Below are 19669 nucleotides of genomic sequence, written 5' to 3'. Positions count from 1 at the left end.
AATGTTTTCCGGAGTAACATATTTGAAATTTACATATAGCATATGTATAGAGACTAAATGAATCACGTTACATTATTCATTCTTTAAAAAAAAATTAGCCTAACTATAATGTGCTCTTAATTCTACAGGATTTTAAGTTGCTGTTTTAACAACGACAGAGGTGAAATAGAGCAAATATGAAACTTAATAATTTCTGTAAATATTTATTTTATATTGTTCAAACAGCTCTCTGCATGGAAAAGATATTCTTGTTTGTTGAATTAACGAAAGAATTTAGGATATTCATCAGTATATATGATTTGCATTTTGATAGTAATTAAAATTAATAAATGTAAAAACACGTTCTTTTAAAAAAATTTTTAAATATACGTGTACAAAAGATGGGAAAGATACCAAAGGGACATTCAAACTCATAAGTTGAAAATAAACTGACAACGTCATGGCAAAAAAAGAAAAAGACGAACTTCAAATGCACTGTTAAATTAATTTCAATGAACGATATGTATAAAGCGAACTTTGACGGGTTATGTGTAGGTCTGTAAACAGGGGCGGATCCAGGACTTTAGGTTAGGGGGCGCAAACTTAAATTTTCGCCTCGCTAGGCTCGGCGAAATTTTTTTGAGGTTAAATGATATTCTTTATTAAGCTGAGGACAGCCCATGTTTTGCACATTTTAGGGGGCGCACGCCCGCCACGCCCCCGCCTGAATAAGCCCCTAGTAAAGAATTTCGACTTGTGGAGAGTAAAGAAGTTATCACAAAATAAACAAACAGGTCGACAAAATAAAAAAATCGTCGAGGAATCCGAAAAATATATTTCTATTTCAGAATATTTTTTTCCAAGGAAAGGATCCACGAAGAGCAAGCAATTAGCTTCAATTATTTACACAATTAAAGTGTCAAGTAATCTGATAATCGTTATATATATATATATATATATATATATATATATATATATATATATATATATATATATATATAAAAGTCTAAATTGAAAACAACGTTCAAACCTATGATTGCGTTGGATAAAAACCGCAATTTTTATACGTGTGCATGTAAAACAAATTTCTTGGTAAAGGGGTCTATATATATATATATATATACAAATAAACACCCTATATAGTGATCTAAAGCCGAAGTCAGGCAAGACTACAGAGGTTTTGAGTTATACTTTAAATTACATTGACAATTATCCATTTCTATGATATATTAACTTCTATATGATATATTAGTCCTTTTCAATCGTTGGCTCCCTTGTTTTCTATACATTTCTTTATCCTGGAACCCCTACCATAGTAAGCCACCACTCTAACAGCTAAACTTGTGACGTACACTAGCAGAGCTAACGGAGGGCTAATATTAATCTACTAGGTCAATGGAAATACCGTTATACTTTATAACCAGCGATACGTATTGAGATTATATTTTTCTTTAACCTGCAGATATGCTTCACTAATTAAATTAACAGTAGTAAAGAAAATATTTGCTTTTGAAAGAATGTAACCATCGACTCTTGAATATCTGATTTATACATAACTCAAAAGTTATTGACTGGAATAAAATCTCCTGAAAGTTCAGTTAATTCATGGGTACTGTTACCTTGATCTTTGACCTGTTAACTCTAACACTAATAGGAGTCTTTTTAAACCCATGGCACTATCGAGCTAAGTTTTGACATCATGATAGTTCACAAGATATCATCCGAAAACTAAATGTGTGTCTCAATTAAAAATTTAATCTATTAAAGGTTGAATTGATCTTGACCTTTGACCTTAATACCTCAAAATCAACGTTGGTCTTTTCATCGAACGGGGCATTGCCAAACCAAATTTGGTAAAAGGTAGACATGTTGTTCATTTATACCACACAGAAACCGAAATAGTGCCCACATTTTATAGCTGTGGAGACCTTGACCTTAAACCTATTGACCCTAAAACCAATAAGTAATATCAATAAATGGCAGTATTAATGCTAAATTGTTTCTATTCAATATATATTTACTACTTTTGTAGACTTGGTACAAGTTAGGTCTTGTCATATTGTGTAGACAGGACTGGTGTCTATGATTGAAGACTAGGTTACCCTCTTTATATATAGATGTCTAATTGTTTTTACGTTGGGTTGATGTCTCGTTGTCTCAGTGTTCATATATCATTGGCATTGGCATGTGTTGCATTGGTTCGTTTAGCTTTTTAAATTTAGCTTTGATAAAAAAAAACAGATACCGAAATACACTATGAAATTTTGTTCAGTATAATTATACATTAATGTAACATAACTATGTTTTTACGTCACTGTAAAACAACACTACGCAATTCGCAATTAATTAGTATACAGGTGAAAGTACATTGTAAAGTGACAGTTCTAGACCATGTCTGTATCTTTGATATATGTCCTTGTTACTTATTTTACTATATTAAGGAACATGAAGTGTAGACATCTTACGCATGACTTTGTGCGGATGAAAACACTCTTATTCGTGATCTCACAATGTTACAGAAATAGAAAGGTTTACGCTAGAAAAAAAGTATCCAATCTAATTAAAATATAGATCTCTGATTTTTATTTATTAGGATGAAAAATATCCAATGTAAACATTAAAAAAATGGGACAGGGACAAAAAAAATCTAGTCATGGAAATTGGTATCAAGAAATTATGTTGAAATTATATCCTCCAATTGATACGATATTCAAAGGTTTGCGTTTCATATAAGGATTTCTATGAATGAGGGTTGCTGCTTTTAAAGAAGACTGCTAGCTGTCAATTATATTTATTACTTCTCGCTAAGTCTCCATTGCAGTTTAGAATAATGATTATAATCAAATCGGGTTCTAAGAACTGAACATCAGTGGTCGAGAGCAAATCAATCGCATTTTTTTTACCTGAAAATTATATATACGAGTGATTGTATTCTGTTTCATAATCTGTAAATTTCTGTAAATTTCCGATTTTACAAAATTAGAAATGTAACAACTGCTGCAGAGATTTGTGAGTCGAATATTTAAATAATAATAGGATCAGCATATGTGTACCAATATATCTGGTATCAATAAAGGATATAACCAATTATAAACGTATAATAATTAATTAAAAAGATGATTTATTCGCTTTATCTTCAGTTCATTGCCAAGCAAGCAGTATAGACCGCTTATAACAGGTCATCCTGTATTAATCATTCGTCAAGATCCATCTGTTTTTATTGATAGGTTAAACATTTTTGTGTAATCTTACTTATCTTATTTTTTTTTACGAAATTGAAATAATGAGGTTAAATCTCAAAGGGCGGCTGTCTGTAACATATAGTTGGTCCTGTGATCAAAGGAAGTGACTTGCTTTATCTATCAAGTTTAAGTTGCTTCGTTTAAGCTATGTCATCTTTACATTACTATGATATAAGTTTATATGGGTGCAGGAAAGTAAATGCATGAGATGATATGAGTTATATACAGGTACTGTGAAGTAAAAAGAAAGCAGAACGAACAAAACACAGCGAAAAAAGAAATATACACGGGAGCAAATCCAATAGTTATATACTGAAAGAATGACCGGTGGTTTAGAAAACCTCACTTCGAACGCATTAAATTTATAAACGGTGTTATTTTCATTAAAGCATGTGGAGACTCTTCAAATTTTGAAATAGATTTTGGATTTTCAAATATTTTGGCCTCGAGCATCACTGAAGAGACATTTATTGACGAAATGCGCATCTGGTGCAGTCAAATTGGTACCGTAAATGTTACAACTATACTGGGTTGATACCTCTGCTGGTGGACTGTTTGTCCCCGAGAGAATCATCAGCCTAATATCCAGTACTTCTGTACTGGCATGATAATACGGATATTGTGTTACTGAAATCTGCTGTTACAAATTTTTGGAAATTATTTTAAATCATGGAATACATTATTATCTTCCTCATGCAAAGCGATCTGATTCCTTACCAAGCTTTGGCTATACTTTTTATCCTTTTTATTTTTTTCAGCTGTTGAATTTTTCAATAGGTTTTGGATTTTCAAATATTTTGGCCTTGACCCACTGAAGAGAAATTTATTGTCGAAATATACATCTTGTGCAGTAAAATTGGTATCGTTAATGTTAGCGTTGTTGCTAACATCTTAAGTAGGTTGGTTTCAACGAAAACTTATCGAGACACCGTAGCATGCTTCTCAATGTACACTTATAATAGAATTTGTAAATATTATTTGGAGCGATACATTCCTGTTGTACTGACTCCATTGTTGAACATTTACAAACGGTACTAATCCAATGGCTTTAGACTGGCATAAAGCATGATTAACTTTTGGTTAAGTTACATTTAAAGTGGTAAAATAATTGATTTTAGATGAATATAGATACCGAGTGACTTATGGAATAAACAGAAGCCGTGTTCGTTTCGTCAATAAAAGGTCAACTCGTGTTTAATTTAAATGTTAATACAGTTGTCAAGCATATCATTATGGTATCAACCGGAATCGAAGTATTCTATTCTTTCCTTAATATAACAAAGTTTAATACGTAAAAGCCTATACACTGAAAGAACACCCTAGGTTGTGTTTGTTGTCTTTGATGTTGCATCTTAAAGTTATATGATCATTTAAATTTAATAAAAAGATGCAGATGTCTTATAAACTTGAAAGGCTAAGTTTTACTGCAAAATACATACTCAAAGACTTTCCTTTGAAAGAAAATCCGTTATTTTATCAAAAATCTTTAGAAATGTACGACTACTGAATTATTGGCTTCCCGTACGCTAATTCACCGACAGCTTTTCCGTATGACACCTTCCGTTAGAATCTGGTAATCGCAAAGCGCAAGTGCGAAGGGAAAACCCGTGCTGAAAAAAAATTTAAACAAACGTGGAAGGAATATATAGCATCAAGCTAGTCTGTAAGAAATATTCTAAATAAACCAAATCAGTTAACAATCGTTATGAGAAAGTTTAGTAACCAATTGGCCACCTATAGAAAATATAAACAAAAAATCAGCTAAACATCGTGCTAAATACTTCTGTGTTGACTGTGTGTATATCAAGGTCACGATTCGGTAAACTCCGTCAACAAAACCCGAAAGTTAATTAGAAGCCAATTATTTAGACCATCACTCACTTAATGATATATATTTTTGTCGATTATACGTAATGGATTCGAAATAAATGTTAAAAAGTGCACACAGGGCATAGTTATTATAAATGAATGCATTGGTTCAATAATTTCCATAAGCTTTGAATCACCAAAAACTCGCTTCATACGACTTTAATGAATTGATAAGCATATGACAATAACGATAAGCTACACCCAAACAAGACTTTGTCTCGATTGATAATCGCATGAATATAAAAACAAAATCAAAAGAGACAGAGACAAACAGTACTTTAGCCAATATTTGATATAGGAAGACAGACGCGAAGAAGTTTATATTTTTACAGTCCTATATTACAAATCTTCAAGGTGGTTCGACCCAGAAGGCTTCATGATCAACTGATTCATCATATACTTGATATACATCATGTGGTGCATGGATCCACGAAATTAATCATGAACACTTTAATAGCTTAAGATGTTTAAGAAATGTTGTAGATTTTCTTGGAGGCCTCCGTTAATAAGTCAGTATATATAATATTTTCTGAGCATTTTAGATAAGTTGAGTCTTTTATGCTGTAGTGTGCATGGTGTATTGAAACAATCCGAATTTTCAAGGCACCTGAAGATATCTGTTTCTTTCTAGTAATGGCGGTATACATTTCTTGTGGTCATCAACCATAGTTTTGAAATATAATAATAAATTAATCCCTTTAATAGTCAAAATTTACTGAAGAATGCAAGACCTGTATTTCTATAGAAAGCACGCCGAGGATACCTCGAAATATAAAAATAGGTCCCAGTTTCTCCGTCTGAGATGCGTCCGTTTGGCTGTGTGTTCTGTTGTTTGTCTGTTTGTCATTTTTTTTTAGCCATGGCGTTGTCCCGCCGGTTTTTTTTCGACTTGTGAGTTTGAATGTCCCTTTGGTATCCTTCGCCTCTCTTTCATGTCCCTTTATGGCGATATATGCAAGCGGGGGCGTATCTGTGTCCCATGGACACATTCTCAATTTATTTTTTAATATCTTAACATTTTTGTCATGTTGGGAATTTGTTGTTGATGGCAGATTGATCATAGTCTTTGATAAGAATTGCAAATTTATAGGACGCGTATATTTTAGCAATTAAATCTTTATATACTGTAAAGACATTTGTTCAGATGTCATTTTTGCCTTCTGTTCTCTGTTGTCTAGAAGAGGAGAGCAAATTAATCAACTTAACGGATTTGATATTGTGTATAGCTCTGTTTCTTCAGTAGGGATTGTATTAATTATTGAGTCGTTTCAGTTGTTAAACTTTCGTCTTTTGTTATAATTATTAAAACGCAGAGTCGTAATTTCTGGACGAGTTCCTCCACAGCCTTTTAACTTTTTAACCCAGATCCCCTTAAATTTACACAAGGATTACAAACAGATATTGAAGTTGTGCATATGGTATTATGGAACTGTTAGAGGAATTCCCCCTTTTTGTTCCAGAGTTAGGAACTTATTTATATTTCTGCAAAATATAAAAAAAAAAGGGAGCACCAATTTTGCGTTATCAACTCTTCCTACAATTTTAGCCCACTCCGGGTCATTGAAACTTCACAATGTGCTATTACGGTATTGATCGAGGATTTTCCACCATTTTTCGTTACTTAGGAACTTAGTACTATCCCTTTTCAACCCAGAACCGTGAAACTGTTCAGAATGATTGCACACGTATTGTAGTTGCGCATGCAACTTTCATTGTTTTGGAGTTTGATAAAGACCCTCTCCTCCTATTTTCCCCATATCAGGGGCGGATCCAGCCATTTTTAAAAGGGGGGGTTCCCAACCCAGGATAAAAGGGGGGGGGGGGGGGTTCCAACTATATGTCCCCATTCAAATGCATTGATCGTCAAAATAAAAGGGGGGGTCCAACCCCCGGAACCCCCCCTCTGGATCCGCCACTGCATACCGGGTATTATATTTTCAATGTACCACAATCCTCATTTAAGGTGGTACCTAACACTACAGGGAGATAACTCTGTAAAAATCAGCTAAACGTTTTAATTACGTTGTATTGTTAAGGAAATATTAAGCTTCTCAATGATCAAAATTAGTGTTTGTCAAACTGCTATATAACCAAAGAAATTTTTCTGATAAAGTGGTTGGTTCAAATTTTTTGAAATTTTTATAGTTTTGTCAAAGGGTCAAAGTAAACATTTTGTCAAAATTTTATGAAAATTAAACGAGCCAAATTAATATTAGTCAAGGTGTTGGGTACCACCTTAAGACCATTCTCTTTTGTGCTGAGACTACTATAACACATATGTGTTATAGTAGTCTCAGCTTTTGTGTAAGGAACATTCTGCACAACCCGGCTATTACTTTGCTAAGGCATCATAAATATTACTGTATAAGAGAAGTATTGATATATATATTTTGTTTGTTCATAGGAAAACAATGCTGCTATAGATGAGCTTCTTGATTACGATATAATGAGAAGGGGAAAATCCGAATGATTTCTTCCAGATTAATTTAAACTAAGGAAAAAATTAAGCGATCCGTAAATAAACGTATGAAAGGGAGAATCGTAATGAAGCTACGACAGTATAGTGATTCATGTAGCATTCTTTACCGTTAATAAACAGGAAAATCGAATTTTTACAAAATCTGTAGATTTCTAATGAAGTTGCCTCTTTGATCTTTTATAAAATTCATGAATATTTGTGAAGTTCCCTGGTTTTCAGTAAATAGTGAATTTTTTTTTATTAAAAACGAGTAAAGAATTGTTGATGTATAAGATTTCACAACGTGTTCCTTACTACGGAAATATCAACACAATTGGAAAAATGTTCAAAGCATGAAGTTAATATATTTCATGTGATCTCAGATGTTTGACGACAAGAAAATCGAGACCTAAAGGCTATTTGCTTGGTTTATTTCAGCGAAGGATTTTAATAACTTGCACACATCTTTATTACATTGAATAAAATATCTACTTCTTTGCGTGTCAGATGAGACTATCCCGTGTTTTAACTTTTGTTTCTAACTTAGTATTGAAAATCTATTAAGTACTGAATAGACATGTTATAATTCATATTATAGTCATTCTTGTTAGCTTCTTAACTGCACCGTTCCCTTTTACTTCTACCAAGGGAGTTGTATGAGAACAGGGACAGTCTATACTAGTTAGTATAGACTGTCCCTGATGAGAACAACCTCTATGCCGTCCTACTTTTTACATCATCACTTTTAAATTCTGTCTAGGTTCTCCGATTCCCTTGAAGCTCCAAGTAGTACGGAATCCCGCCTTTCTTATTCCGACATTGTAAAACATAAAGGCAAATTACAAATTTTAATCGTTCAGTGGCAAATATTCCATGCGTGTTCATGATGAGAACAAATGAATAACAAATTCAATAGGCAGGTTTTGAAATGTAGGTCGACCTGGATGAAGGGCGGAAATTTGTAATGAGGGTATGATTGATAGGAACACACATTTTGTCTTGTAATAGTGTAACAGGTCGTTAACAGGTTGGGAACAACCCCCCCGAATGAGGGATATCCTTTAAATGAGGGACTGTCCCTCAGACAAGGGGTCATTTTACTGTTGTAGAAAAGAAAAAAGAAAAACTTTGATTTTTTAACTTGAAAGGGGGAAAACTCATTATATTTGGAACAGCTTTTCTAAAAGAGGGGTCCAATCATTTTTAATAATAAAGAAGATATAAGTCCAGGAATATTACAAAATTCTTGGACATGTTTTGACCATATAATACAAGATAGATGTATAGTTCTTTGAGAAAAGTTTCCTCAAATAATATAAATATGTGCTCATTTGTACTAAAAAGTGGTTTTTACAAAAAAATATTTTTTATCACTTGAATCAGAAATGTACCTCTCATAAAAGGGATAGTCATTACATAGAGGGGTTACCCCTCATTTGAGGGGTTGTTCCCAACCTGGTTAAGAGTTCACGATTACAAGAGTTCTTCAAGTGTCGATTCTTGGTTTTCATTTCAGAATTTTGGACAACAAATTCCAGCATCATTTTACATATCCTCCATTATAATTTGACAGTATTTTCCCTTAACTTTAGTTTGGTTTATTTTCTTATCGGTATACAAAATACAATATTTAATCTAAGTAAAGATTTTCAAACCCAGTCTTCTAATTCAGTCTCCTATTTAGATGTATATTTCATCAATATTCATTTATGAATATGTATTTGATAGTTTCCACTTCTATCCAAAATGAGACAGCTCTTACCATCTAAAGAGAAACTCGTTGATCCATTATACAAATTCATTTTGGCACCTTCTGTAAATTACAGGAATAATACCAGACAGAAAACAATATTTTCAGCTCATGCTTTCCCATTAACATTGTCTTATAAGTAACTTAATGTAATTGACTTGTTATGGAAGCGTATAAGATGGAGCTTTGTATATTAAATTGTGTTCCTTTTACTGCAGGCGAACAGTTAAGTGAGGGTGATTATCAGTTATGTTCTGAGATAATAATCAGGTTCTTATATTCACGTATTTTCTTGCATCCTGCTTCATTGACCAGTGTCCTCGAATGTAGAAAATTGCAAATCTTTAGAACAACCAATTATTTATAATGCAAAATTTGTTATGGAAGTAAACATTCTGATTGACTTGTACCCACTTTTTGATTTGATGATACACCTAAACATTAAATTGTTCTTCATCTATTTTTTAGTTTGGAGATTGTGAAGGTAAATCCTCATTTATGTCTTTGCAAGTATTATTCATAATTGGTAAAACCTTTGGTTCAGTTGTTGGTTTATTTGAGAATGCTTCTTTTTATAACTTTATTGGGGTGTAAAAGTGTTGACCAAAGCACATTTTGTATCAAGCAGATGCAGATCTAGGATTTTGAAAAAGGGGGTCCCAGGAGCCCCCAAACTAGACAAAGTTTGGAGTGGAATAGGTGAAAAGTCTATATTAACCATAAATGTAGCTCCATAAGGGGGGCCGGGCACCCCTGGGCCCCCTTATGGAGCTACATTTATGGTTAATATAGACTTTTCACCTATTCCACTATTCAACCTCTGTGAAGCTAAGAAGCGCCTCATACTAAATATGTGTGCAAGATCAACGCTTTTACAACCCTATAAAATTATATAAAGAAGCATTCAATTCTTATAATTACATTCTTATGACACAATCATGAAATTAAGAGTTAAATCAAGGTTTTCGTTTGTTTTTCTATGCATTGTTTTAACATTGTCATGGATAGCACATGCAGCCATAGCTGTTGTATTTTATAGGGAAATAAAATATGGTATTGGAGTGCCTTGCCATTGTCGTCAGCCAATCAAAATGACAGATTCTAATGAAACATACATGTAGTGTAATTATGAAAAGTTATAAGGAATATACTAGATTGATTGTTAAAATGTCTAGAATTGATCAGAGTGAGTGTTCAATTGACAAAAACCTTGATTTTTTTACCGGAAGATACATAATAAAGTATGACCTATGATCTAGGGATGGATTTGTAGACTGTTAGTGCCATACAATTAACATATTAATAAGCACTGCATATCTATGGTACATTCAAACCTGTCTCAAGTATATTCAAAAGGAAAGTCTAAAATAAGGTCACATTAGACTGGTTAATTTATTTTTGAATTCATTCTTTATAAAATTCTAGTCACAGATGGAATTTTATGATCACATAAGACAGGACCCCTTGGTTAGAATAATCAGACACATACTTAATATTAAACATTGTATCCTAGAATAGGTAATAATAAATGAACTAAACACAAGGTGCAATGTATATTGAAAGAATATTGTTATTTATTATACATAAAGCTACCAAGTTACAAAATCATTTCTTCAAATACAATACAAACAACAACACAACCAAATTTTTTGTTCATCTGCTTTCATGGCAGTGTTTTATATGGTAATGTTCTATTTCTCAGTTTTTGAGGCCCCTCATGGGGATGTCCAAGTAATCACATAATCACAAATTTTTTTGCCAATATAATCAAGTCCTGTCTTGTTGAAGGCCGTACGGTGACCTATAGTTGTTAATTTCTGTGTCATTTGGTCTCTTGTGGAGAGTTGTCTCATTGGCAATCATACCACATCTTATTTTTAATACATAATCATTAACTATTTTCTTAAACAAGATAATCAAATAATCAAAAAAAATTTTAAAATACAGTCCTAGATTATCAAATAATCAAATAATCATGAAATATTTGGTCTTGTAATCAAATAATCACTATAAAAACGGCCATGTAATCACATAATCAAAAACCCAATGAGGAGGCTCATTTTTGAAATATCAATTTTCCAAAACTTTTTAAGGATGGTTGCTACTGGAAAGAAAATATAAGTTTTGCTTGATTAAAATTATGATGAGCTGCATGATAATTTTAATGAAAGTGCATCTTGAAATAAACTTATTTATGCATATAAGGAGATCGTATGTGGGTATATGTCAATGAGACAGCAACCAAACATCAACTTAGTTAAAGGACATCTAGAGGGCAAAATACTGTCTTCAACAATTATAAGACAGGTGTCTGTAAAATGTGTTCTGAATTGTCGTAAGAAATTAAAGTTGTAAACTTTGTTTTTTCCTAAATTAAAACGTGTAACACTTTCTAAACATCGATTGAATAATCTTTTGGCTGTAATGTTTTTAAATGCTACCACCTTCTTACACAACATTTTTTGTACAAAAGTAATAAAAGTCTTGTTTCATAATGTTATATGTAAGGCCAAACCAAAAATAGGTGTGTTAGGGTTTTCTCCTTAAGACAAATAGGGTAGGTAGGTTGGAATTATATTAACTTTGCTGACTTTTTTTTTTACTTAAGTAGACTCACAAATATATTTTCTTACAGAGAACACACTTGTATCTGCCTAACTAGGACACATATGTTCTTACCATAGTTTGCTGTTAAAGTCTGCTGTCAGAGGACACATAACAATAGTTTGCTGTTGAAGTAAACATGCATCATTACTATAGTTTCCTGTCAGAGGACATATAACCTTAGTTTGCTGATTGAGACATACACACCAAAATAGTATCAGTCTGTTGACACAGGATATTTTTGTCCTACCTGTGGCAAAATCTGTGAATGAAAGATTTCTATCCCTCTATGATAGTAGGGGTCCATTTAGTTTCAGGACTTAGTATCTGTCTGTTATTCTGTTAGTCTACACACATACCCCTTATATGGTTAAGTGTTTGGTTGACAGTACAAGCATCTAACCATGAATTTGTTGGCACATCCAATTGAAACTAAGTACAAATGTTATTATGATATTAACTTTTTTAAAATATATGTTGAAATAGGAATTTGACCTAGATTTCATGGTTTGCTGAATGGAAATGTGATAGTTAGCCCCAAACATGCAGAAAAGCTTAATTAATTGTAAACAGTATATAATGTTCATTTTTTTAATTACAGGACCCAAGATTTAATAATGAAATAGACATGAAGATGGGTTACAAGACCAGGAGTATACTGAGTATGCCTATAAAAGATTGTTCAGGGAAGGTAATTGGTGTAGCTCAGGCTGTCAATAAGATCAGTATACAGGAGGAACCATTTGATGAACACGATGAGAAGGTAGCAATTAACACTATTTATCTTTTTATTTCTTTGAAGTTTGAATGATTTTTTTTATAAAAGATAAATTTGTGTTTTAAATTTCCAAATGTTTATTGGATATCCACCCCACAGTTAACAAAGATATTGCAACTTAACATGTGCACTAAAAGATTATTTATAGCATCATACTTCACTTTTCTCCCGTATTTATGAGTAAGAGTTTCATAACATTCTGCAATCTGCACAAGACTGCATGAAAGAAGTTTGAAAAGTATGTTCTTTCTGATGGAATAAGAGATAGAATTCGTATGAAAGAAAGATCTCAGAATTATTAGGATTTCTAAAATGTAAGAACTTGCTTCTTTTCATCCCCTTCAACATTAATGGTTTATTACTCAAATGACTATCATGGCTTTAACTACCACATAGAAAGGAAACTTTGACCTAAAAAGTAAAAAAAAAAATCCAGACAGGGACAGTTGTTTGAAATTTTGGGAAATTATAAAATATCGCAATCCCCTCACAATTGCTGTTGATGATGTAAAAGACTATCATTTAGAGATGTGCTTTTTATGGGATGTTTTTTGTATTAGTTAGTTCCACAATTTTGGATTTTAATCCTCAATTAAAAAAAACTCACAAATTGACTGCAATTTTCTATGAGAGCGCATTCTCCTACAGTATGATTTTGAACAGAAAGAAATTTTATGAATTTGTTTCCATCAAGTGAAAATATGTAATCTAGATCTTAGCAAGATTAAGATAAGGTTCTCCACATTTATTTGACTGTCTGTAGAACCATCAACCACACAACAAGTTTAATTATGCAAATATGCAACAAAGATTGGTTTACCTGAATAGGTAGAACCCAAGTTTAACTCAAGATTGTTTTTTTATTTTCTGATTCATCTGATTTCACTCTGGTGTAACTAAGCATACTTCAAAGTACTATAGTTTTAATGGACCATTGGCTAATTTAAATCAAATCTTAAATTTAACTCTTTTCTTTTCATAGTACTAAAAGAAAGATAGTAACCTAGACACATGTCATCTAAAACAGTGGGCCTGTTAGATAAATATGCCATAATTATCAGCTTCCTGGTGGTTCAAACATAAACTTTGATATGCTTAGAAATGTTTGGCACCATTATTATAGGGAAAAGTGACAATATATTTACCTATTATTTTTATTGTATTCTGAATTTTTCATTTAAAATTGCCTTGTATATGATAAATAAATTACGTAAGATCAATTGAAATTGAGAATTAAAGTAGATTCATCCAAAAATTAATTCAATCTTTAAGATTAATTTAACTTAAAAATTAATATTTCACAGCAGTATGGAAACTTGACGTTGGTTTTACTATGCAGTATGTAGGGTGAATACAAACACAACAATAACAAAACATTCGACTTTCTACAAGAAAAGTTATTGTGCTAAGTGCCATCGATTAGAAAAGAAACTAATTAACAAAAAATATCAGAAGTTCAAGCGCACCAAAAGTAACCAAACAGAAGGTCGTCTTTGCCTGAAGGAATTACAACTTTCATTTTAGCACATTACTTTTATGAACTGATGATTTACAAACAAAAGGTATCATTTGATGTTTTAAACCTAATGTAATATATCAAAATAATTATTCAAAGAAACATCATTACTTGTCTGAATATTTATCAACTTGCCAATCTGTCAGTATAATAAATGTATAAATTTGAGAAATGTACATCATGCTGCAGGAATTGGTCCTGATAATGGAAAATTTTATATTTAATGTCCTTTTGCATTTCATTTCAGGCCCTTATAGATTTTAAAAGCAGTTGAAATTAAGCCTGCAACATTTATCTGCACTTCTTCCTGTATTATTAGAGTTAAAATCTGAAATCAATGATGTTTTATCTCTTCAATGTTTACTAAACTTGGTAATTTTTTATTTTAAAAGAAGTCACTAACACATTTACAAAATTCATGAAAAAATAGTCAATTTATAATAATCTACTTTTTCATAAATTTAAAGCCACACAAAAATGCTAAATAAGGTTTAACACTGATAGTAAAGTTAACCTTAACACAAAGCTGATAGTATAGTTCACCCCAAACATCATTTTATCTAAATCTTTTTATGGTGAGAGCACTGCAATGCATAACTGCTAGGTAAGCATTGGCAATAGTTTGCCCTTTTGATAATTATTTGATCGTTTCAAACTATTAAAATAAAGAGAATGATGTAATGATTTCACTGTTATAGGATTTAGCTGTATGCAACAATGTGTATATCATTGTTAACAGAAAAATTTGTGTTTTTGTATAAGCACATTTAATAAAAATCAATGAAAACATTTTTTGATGATTGATTTTTTCCAGACAATATGTTATCAAAAATAGCAAAACCATTTATAAACTTTGTCTGGATTGGCTTTAAAAAGTAGCTTGAAAAAGTGTATTAAAACAGAATTTCATCATCGTAGTCAATAAAGAATATATTGAGTTATACTTTGTGGGGGTCTAGACATAAGTGACTATTTAGTTTTAAATGCCTTCATTTTGATATTAATTATCAATTTTGTACCCCCTAACTAAAAATTTTTAAGTCAAAATGTAGATGTGCATAAAATGATAGACATTTATTTCAATTAAGAATACTAACATTTACTAGTTGATTAAGATACTTAAATATAGAAGGCTACAACTCCCCCTTCATTGAAAAAAACACTTGTATTATCAATAGAAAATTACCAATAGCTGACGGTCACATCTGGGAGGAAGAAAGAAATCTTACCAGAACCGAGTATATTACATCACATACAGTATTGTTTTTTTGGATCTGGAAGGATAGAAAGGTCAAATGTTAATTGATATAAAATCAGAGTAATATACCTAACAATTTAAAGAAACTGATGTTTTTATAAGGAACTTAAAATGTCTGTTGAGATAATACTTTTTCAGTACAGGACGCTTAAATGCACCATAGATTTGCTTCCTATTTCTTTTTTATTTCCCTCTATAATTGAAAATGCAAATCTTACAAACTAAATTAGAAAGAATCAATTCCTGAGGATGTATTTTTTATATTATAAAACCAATAATAACATCACCATTTTACTCAATTGGTACTTCTGCCTGGTATGGTAAATTTAATTTTCATAATGAATCTAACATTTTCTTGTTAAGGTTTCTCTAATCATAAGTATATTGTTCATTGTTAATGATAATATCCTGTTGGGATAATATTTGTGATGTCACTGTTGCCTACGATACTCTTGGATACATCACGCAAAATTAGCGTCAAACATGGAAATTTTCATTTCCTGTAGATTTAATGCACTATCTAATTAATGCGGATGCAGTGTATTGGAAGGCGTCTTTGAATTCTCCCTTTTCCTGACAGATTTAAATACTGAAAAATGTCACAGGTGAAAATAAGAATTAAAAAATAGTGGAGAGAACAATTATGCATGTGATATACATGTGATACATTGGCATAATCTACTTAGAAAATTGTATATTTAAATACATGATTGTTAGGGTTTAACTTAAATATTCTTTTCTGATTAAAAAAAATGCTAGCTTTAAAGTTCAAGTTGCAAAAATGGTTGATCACATGGATTTGAACTGAATATTTTCTAAAAAATGATTGAATTTAAATTCTGACCACATACAGTTTTCATGATTGTTGCTCAAGTGACAGTTTAAAAAAAATATTTGCAAAAATCCTGCTATTACCCAGCAAGTGCCAATTACTACAGAACTTAATAAGACTAAGTAGGCTTTATAAAGATGGACAGTGTGTCATATATAAAAGGAGTAATAGATCCGTGATTAAGGATTTGATCCTCTAGTTTACACAAACAAAAACGAAAAATTTGCGTTTAACTTTGGTCTGCAAAGTTATATGCAGTAATACTAAAGTTGTCTATATATATATATATCCTTAACTATAATAATAATGCATTCTTATTTATGACACAGTTCTAAAAATATTATTGTACTTTACTTCAAATCTATGTCAATAGAACAAACTGAATCTTGCTAGTGCAATTTGAAGGGTTTCTTATAAAATCTTGAACTAATTTGATTATAAAAGAACTTTGTTTCACAACTTGTTGGCTATGACATTAGGATGATTTATCTTTATTTCATATCATTTGAAAGAAAATTGAATATCTTTCCAATTAATGTTCAGTGTCACATTATTTTAGTGAAACAAATTAAGTTTAAGGTTTTGGATTGTTTATAGTGAGAAATCAATGATACCTAAAGTGGGTTAAAACAAAGATATTTTAAAGGTTTGTTTGCCAAATACACAAATTTCTTCTGAGATGTTGAAAGGATTCGTTGACATGCCAAGAGAATGGAACTCTCCAAGCAACAACGTATTACTTTTAATGTCCAATTCAGTCTGAACATATTTATATAACACTGCACAGTCAAATGAATACCCCTGACCAGTTGTAATATATTGTTTTTGCACTACCATATAGGAGAAATCCATGTAACTCAATTATTAAAAGTAACTGAATTATATGCCCTTCTGACCTTCTTAGAGTTTCTAGTCAACTTTACTGAAAGTAAATGCACAGATGAAAGTCGAGAAAATTAAATAAAAAAAATGATCAAAATCCTATAAACTGCCAAACGTTTTGGAATTGTACATATAGTATTCTTTGAAGAATAATCAGGGAGGGTGGTAAAGGGTTATTTTCGTGCAACGTGTTTTGCCATTTTTATTCCAGGTGCAGCCGTGAAAAAGGTTCGTTATTCACCATGTTTCGTGAAATCGGTAAAAAGATCAATGTGCAAGAACAAGAAATTTTTAATTGTTTGTTCATCGTGAAATGGCAATTTTATTTTGCGTTCTTCCGTGCAGATACCCCCCCCCCCCCCCCTTTACACCCCTCATCAGGGATAAACAAAGACTATTCAAGAATTAAGGTTTCATTCATGTTACTCCTAGTACAGCCCTTAGAATTTATGAGATGTAACTAAATATTACAGATGTAATTTTAACTTCAGTAGGCACATTGCAACCTATTTAAATTCAATGCATGTTTGGTGTGTTGAAATAGAACAAAGTTAATTTCTATTTGTTATTCATGCACCTGACTAAATTTTATTTATTTTGCTGTGATCTGACATGGACACCGCTGTTACTTATTATTGAAATCTAATTTAAAATTAGATAAAAAGATATCTGAAAATCCTATAGTAGGCCAAATCTACAGATAGTCAGTGTATTGACAAGCTTTTTTTTCACTGAATTCTGTCTGCTTAGGACAAAAAGTGCAGAAATGGTTCAAGGTTTTTTTACTTGATTGGTTGAGAATCTTAGAGATATACTTTAAGTGGCAGGCAAGCTTAACAAGATCATTAGAGATTTACCAAATTGTAATTTTCTTTCAATACAGACACTTTTTTCTAACACCAAATATAAAATTTACCAAATTAATTGACCAGAAGAACTATACTATATGTTGGAATGAGGCTAAAAATTTTGTGGACAATTTTATGCTAAAACTTTTTATATATCATGAAACACATTAGATTTAAAAATTTTTGGACAATCAAAGGGCCCTCTAAGTCCCTCCCTTGGATCCGCCACGGTATATATAACATGAGAAATGTTTGGTCATGGGATTAAAGGTATATGTTTTGTGATAAAACAATGGGTACTGAAAAGCAGACTAGACTAATTAATAGTATGATGGTTTCCAAATTACAAAATCCATCACTGAAGCATCTGCTTCAAGTCTAAATTAATGAAAACCTATCTGTTTCCTAAATAAAACTTTCAATGTATCGCCAGTAAATATATAATCAGTCATGAACACAAACAAAATAATTAGATTCAAGATTTCCTCCTACCGACTTGACTGATTTATATTTTCTTTTCCTGGTTGTTTCTTACATTGCTATTTCCCAGATATTTAGACTGCATCTTTTGTTTTTTAAACACATCAAGGTAAACACAATATAAGATTTATACAGGGGAGTAATTGAATTGGAGTTTTGATTTGTTGTGAGGTCTTGGATTTGTTCTGTAAAGTGCAGGCAATATATTTCTAATTTGAATTACTGTGACTTGACTGTTAGTGTTGCTCTCCACCTATTGCAACTTATTCAAAATTCTGACCAAATTGCAATTTGTTTTATAAAACCAAACTGTTCAACTGGTCAGAAATTTGAACAAACTGCTGTAGAAAACTACAGTCAAGTCGTGAAAGTGCAAGGTGATAAAATAAAGCATACTTACAATCCTATAAGACTCTAATTCCACTTCAATGTTATTATGAAAAATCAGTCTAACAGTTTGTATAGAAATTTTATTGTTATTGTCATGCTAAAGGTGATAGGTAGTAATTTTGAATTGCTATAAAAATGTCCAAACTAAGCTTTCATACAATTTTTTTTTGAAAAAGTCTTCTATATTCATACGATTCAGACATCATTTGAATTAAAACATTTCATATGCAGTAAAATATGTGTGAAATTACAATACGTTGTTAGGAAGTTTCCATGGGAGATAATCAAGTTTTCGTCTTCTATATTCAAAAGAATATAATGTTTTAGGTTATCTCCCATGGAAACTTATTAACAACGTATTGTAATTCTGTCGTCGTCGTCTGTTCAGCAAAGTAAGATCTACAAAAAGATAATATGACCATAATTGTCAATTGACCCCTTAAGGAGTTATTGCCCTTTAAAGACAATTTTACACAATTTGTTCATCAAGTTTGCTAACATTTAAAAATCTTCTCCTCTGAAACTACTGGGCCAATTACCTTCAAACTTTAACTAAATGTTCCTTGTATCCATCGACAAACATGGCCGCCATGGCTAAAAATAGAACATAAGGGTCAAATGCAGTTGTTGGCTTATATCTCAAAAACTAAATCTTTTAGAGCAAATGTGAAATGGGGTAAAATTGTTTAATTGGTCAAGACCTATCGGCCCTGAAATTATCAGATGAATCGAACAACCCATTGTTGGGTTGCTGCCACCGAATTGGTAGTTTAAACAAAATTT

At 31.7% G+C, this 19669-nt stretch overlaps 1 protein-coding gene across 3 annotated transcripts in view; it reads left to right on the top strand.

Annotated features, from left to right (window-relative positions):
* LOC127708077 (dual 3',5'-cyclic-AMP and -GMP phosphodiesterase 11-like) overlaps positions 1-19669 on the top strand; it is a 109440-nt gene that overhangs the window by 2997 nt on the left and 86774 nt on the right. For all 3 annotated transcript variants that reach the window (XM_052212878.1, XM_052212877.1, XM_052212876.1), the window contains exon 2: positions 12504-12665. In XM_052212878.1, the coding sequence (XP_052068838.1) occupies positions 12504-12665 (162 nt within the window). The remainder of the gene's footprint in view (positions 1-12503; positions 12666-19669) is intronic.

This window comes from Mytilus californianus, unplaced genomic scaffold (assembly GCF_021869535.1).
Source record: "Mytilus californianus isolate M0D057914Y unplaced genomic scaffold, xbMytCali1.0.p SCAF_7, whole genome shotgun sequence".
Lineage (NCBI taxonomy): Eukaryota > Metazoa > Mollusca > Bivalvia > Mytilida > Mytilidae > Mytilus > Mytilus californianus.
This window is presented reverse-complemented; position numbering and strand designations above follow the sequence as displayed.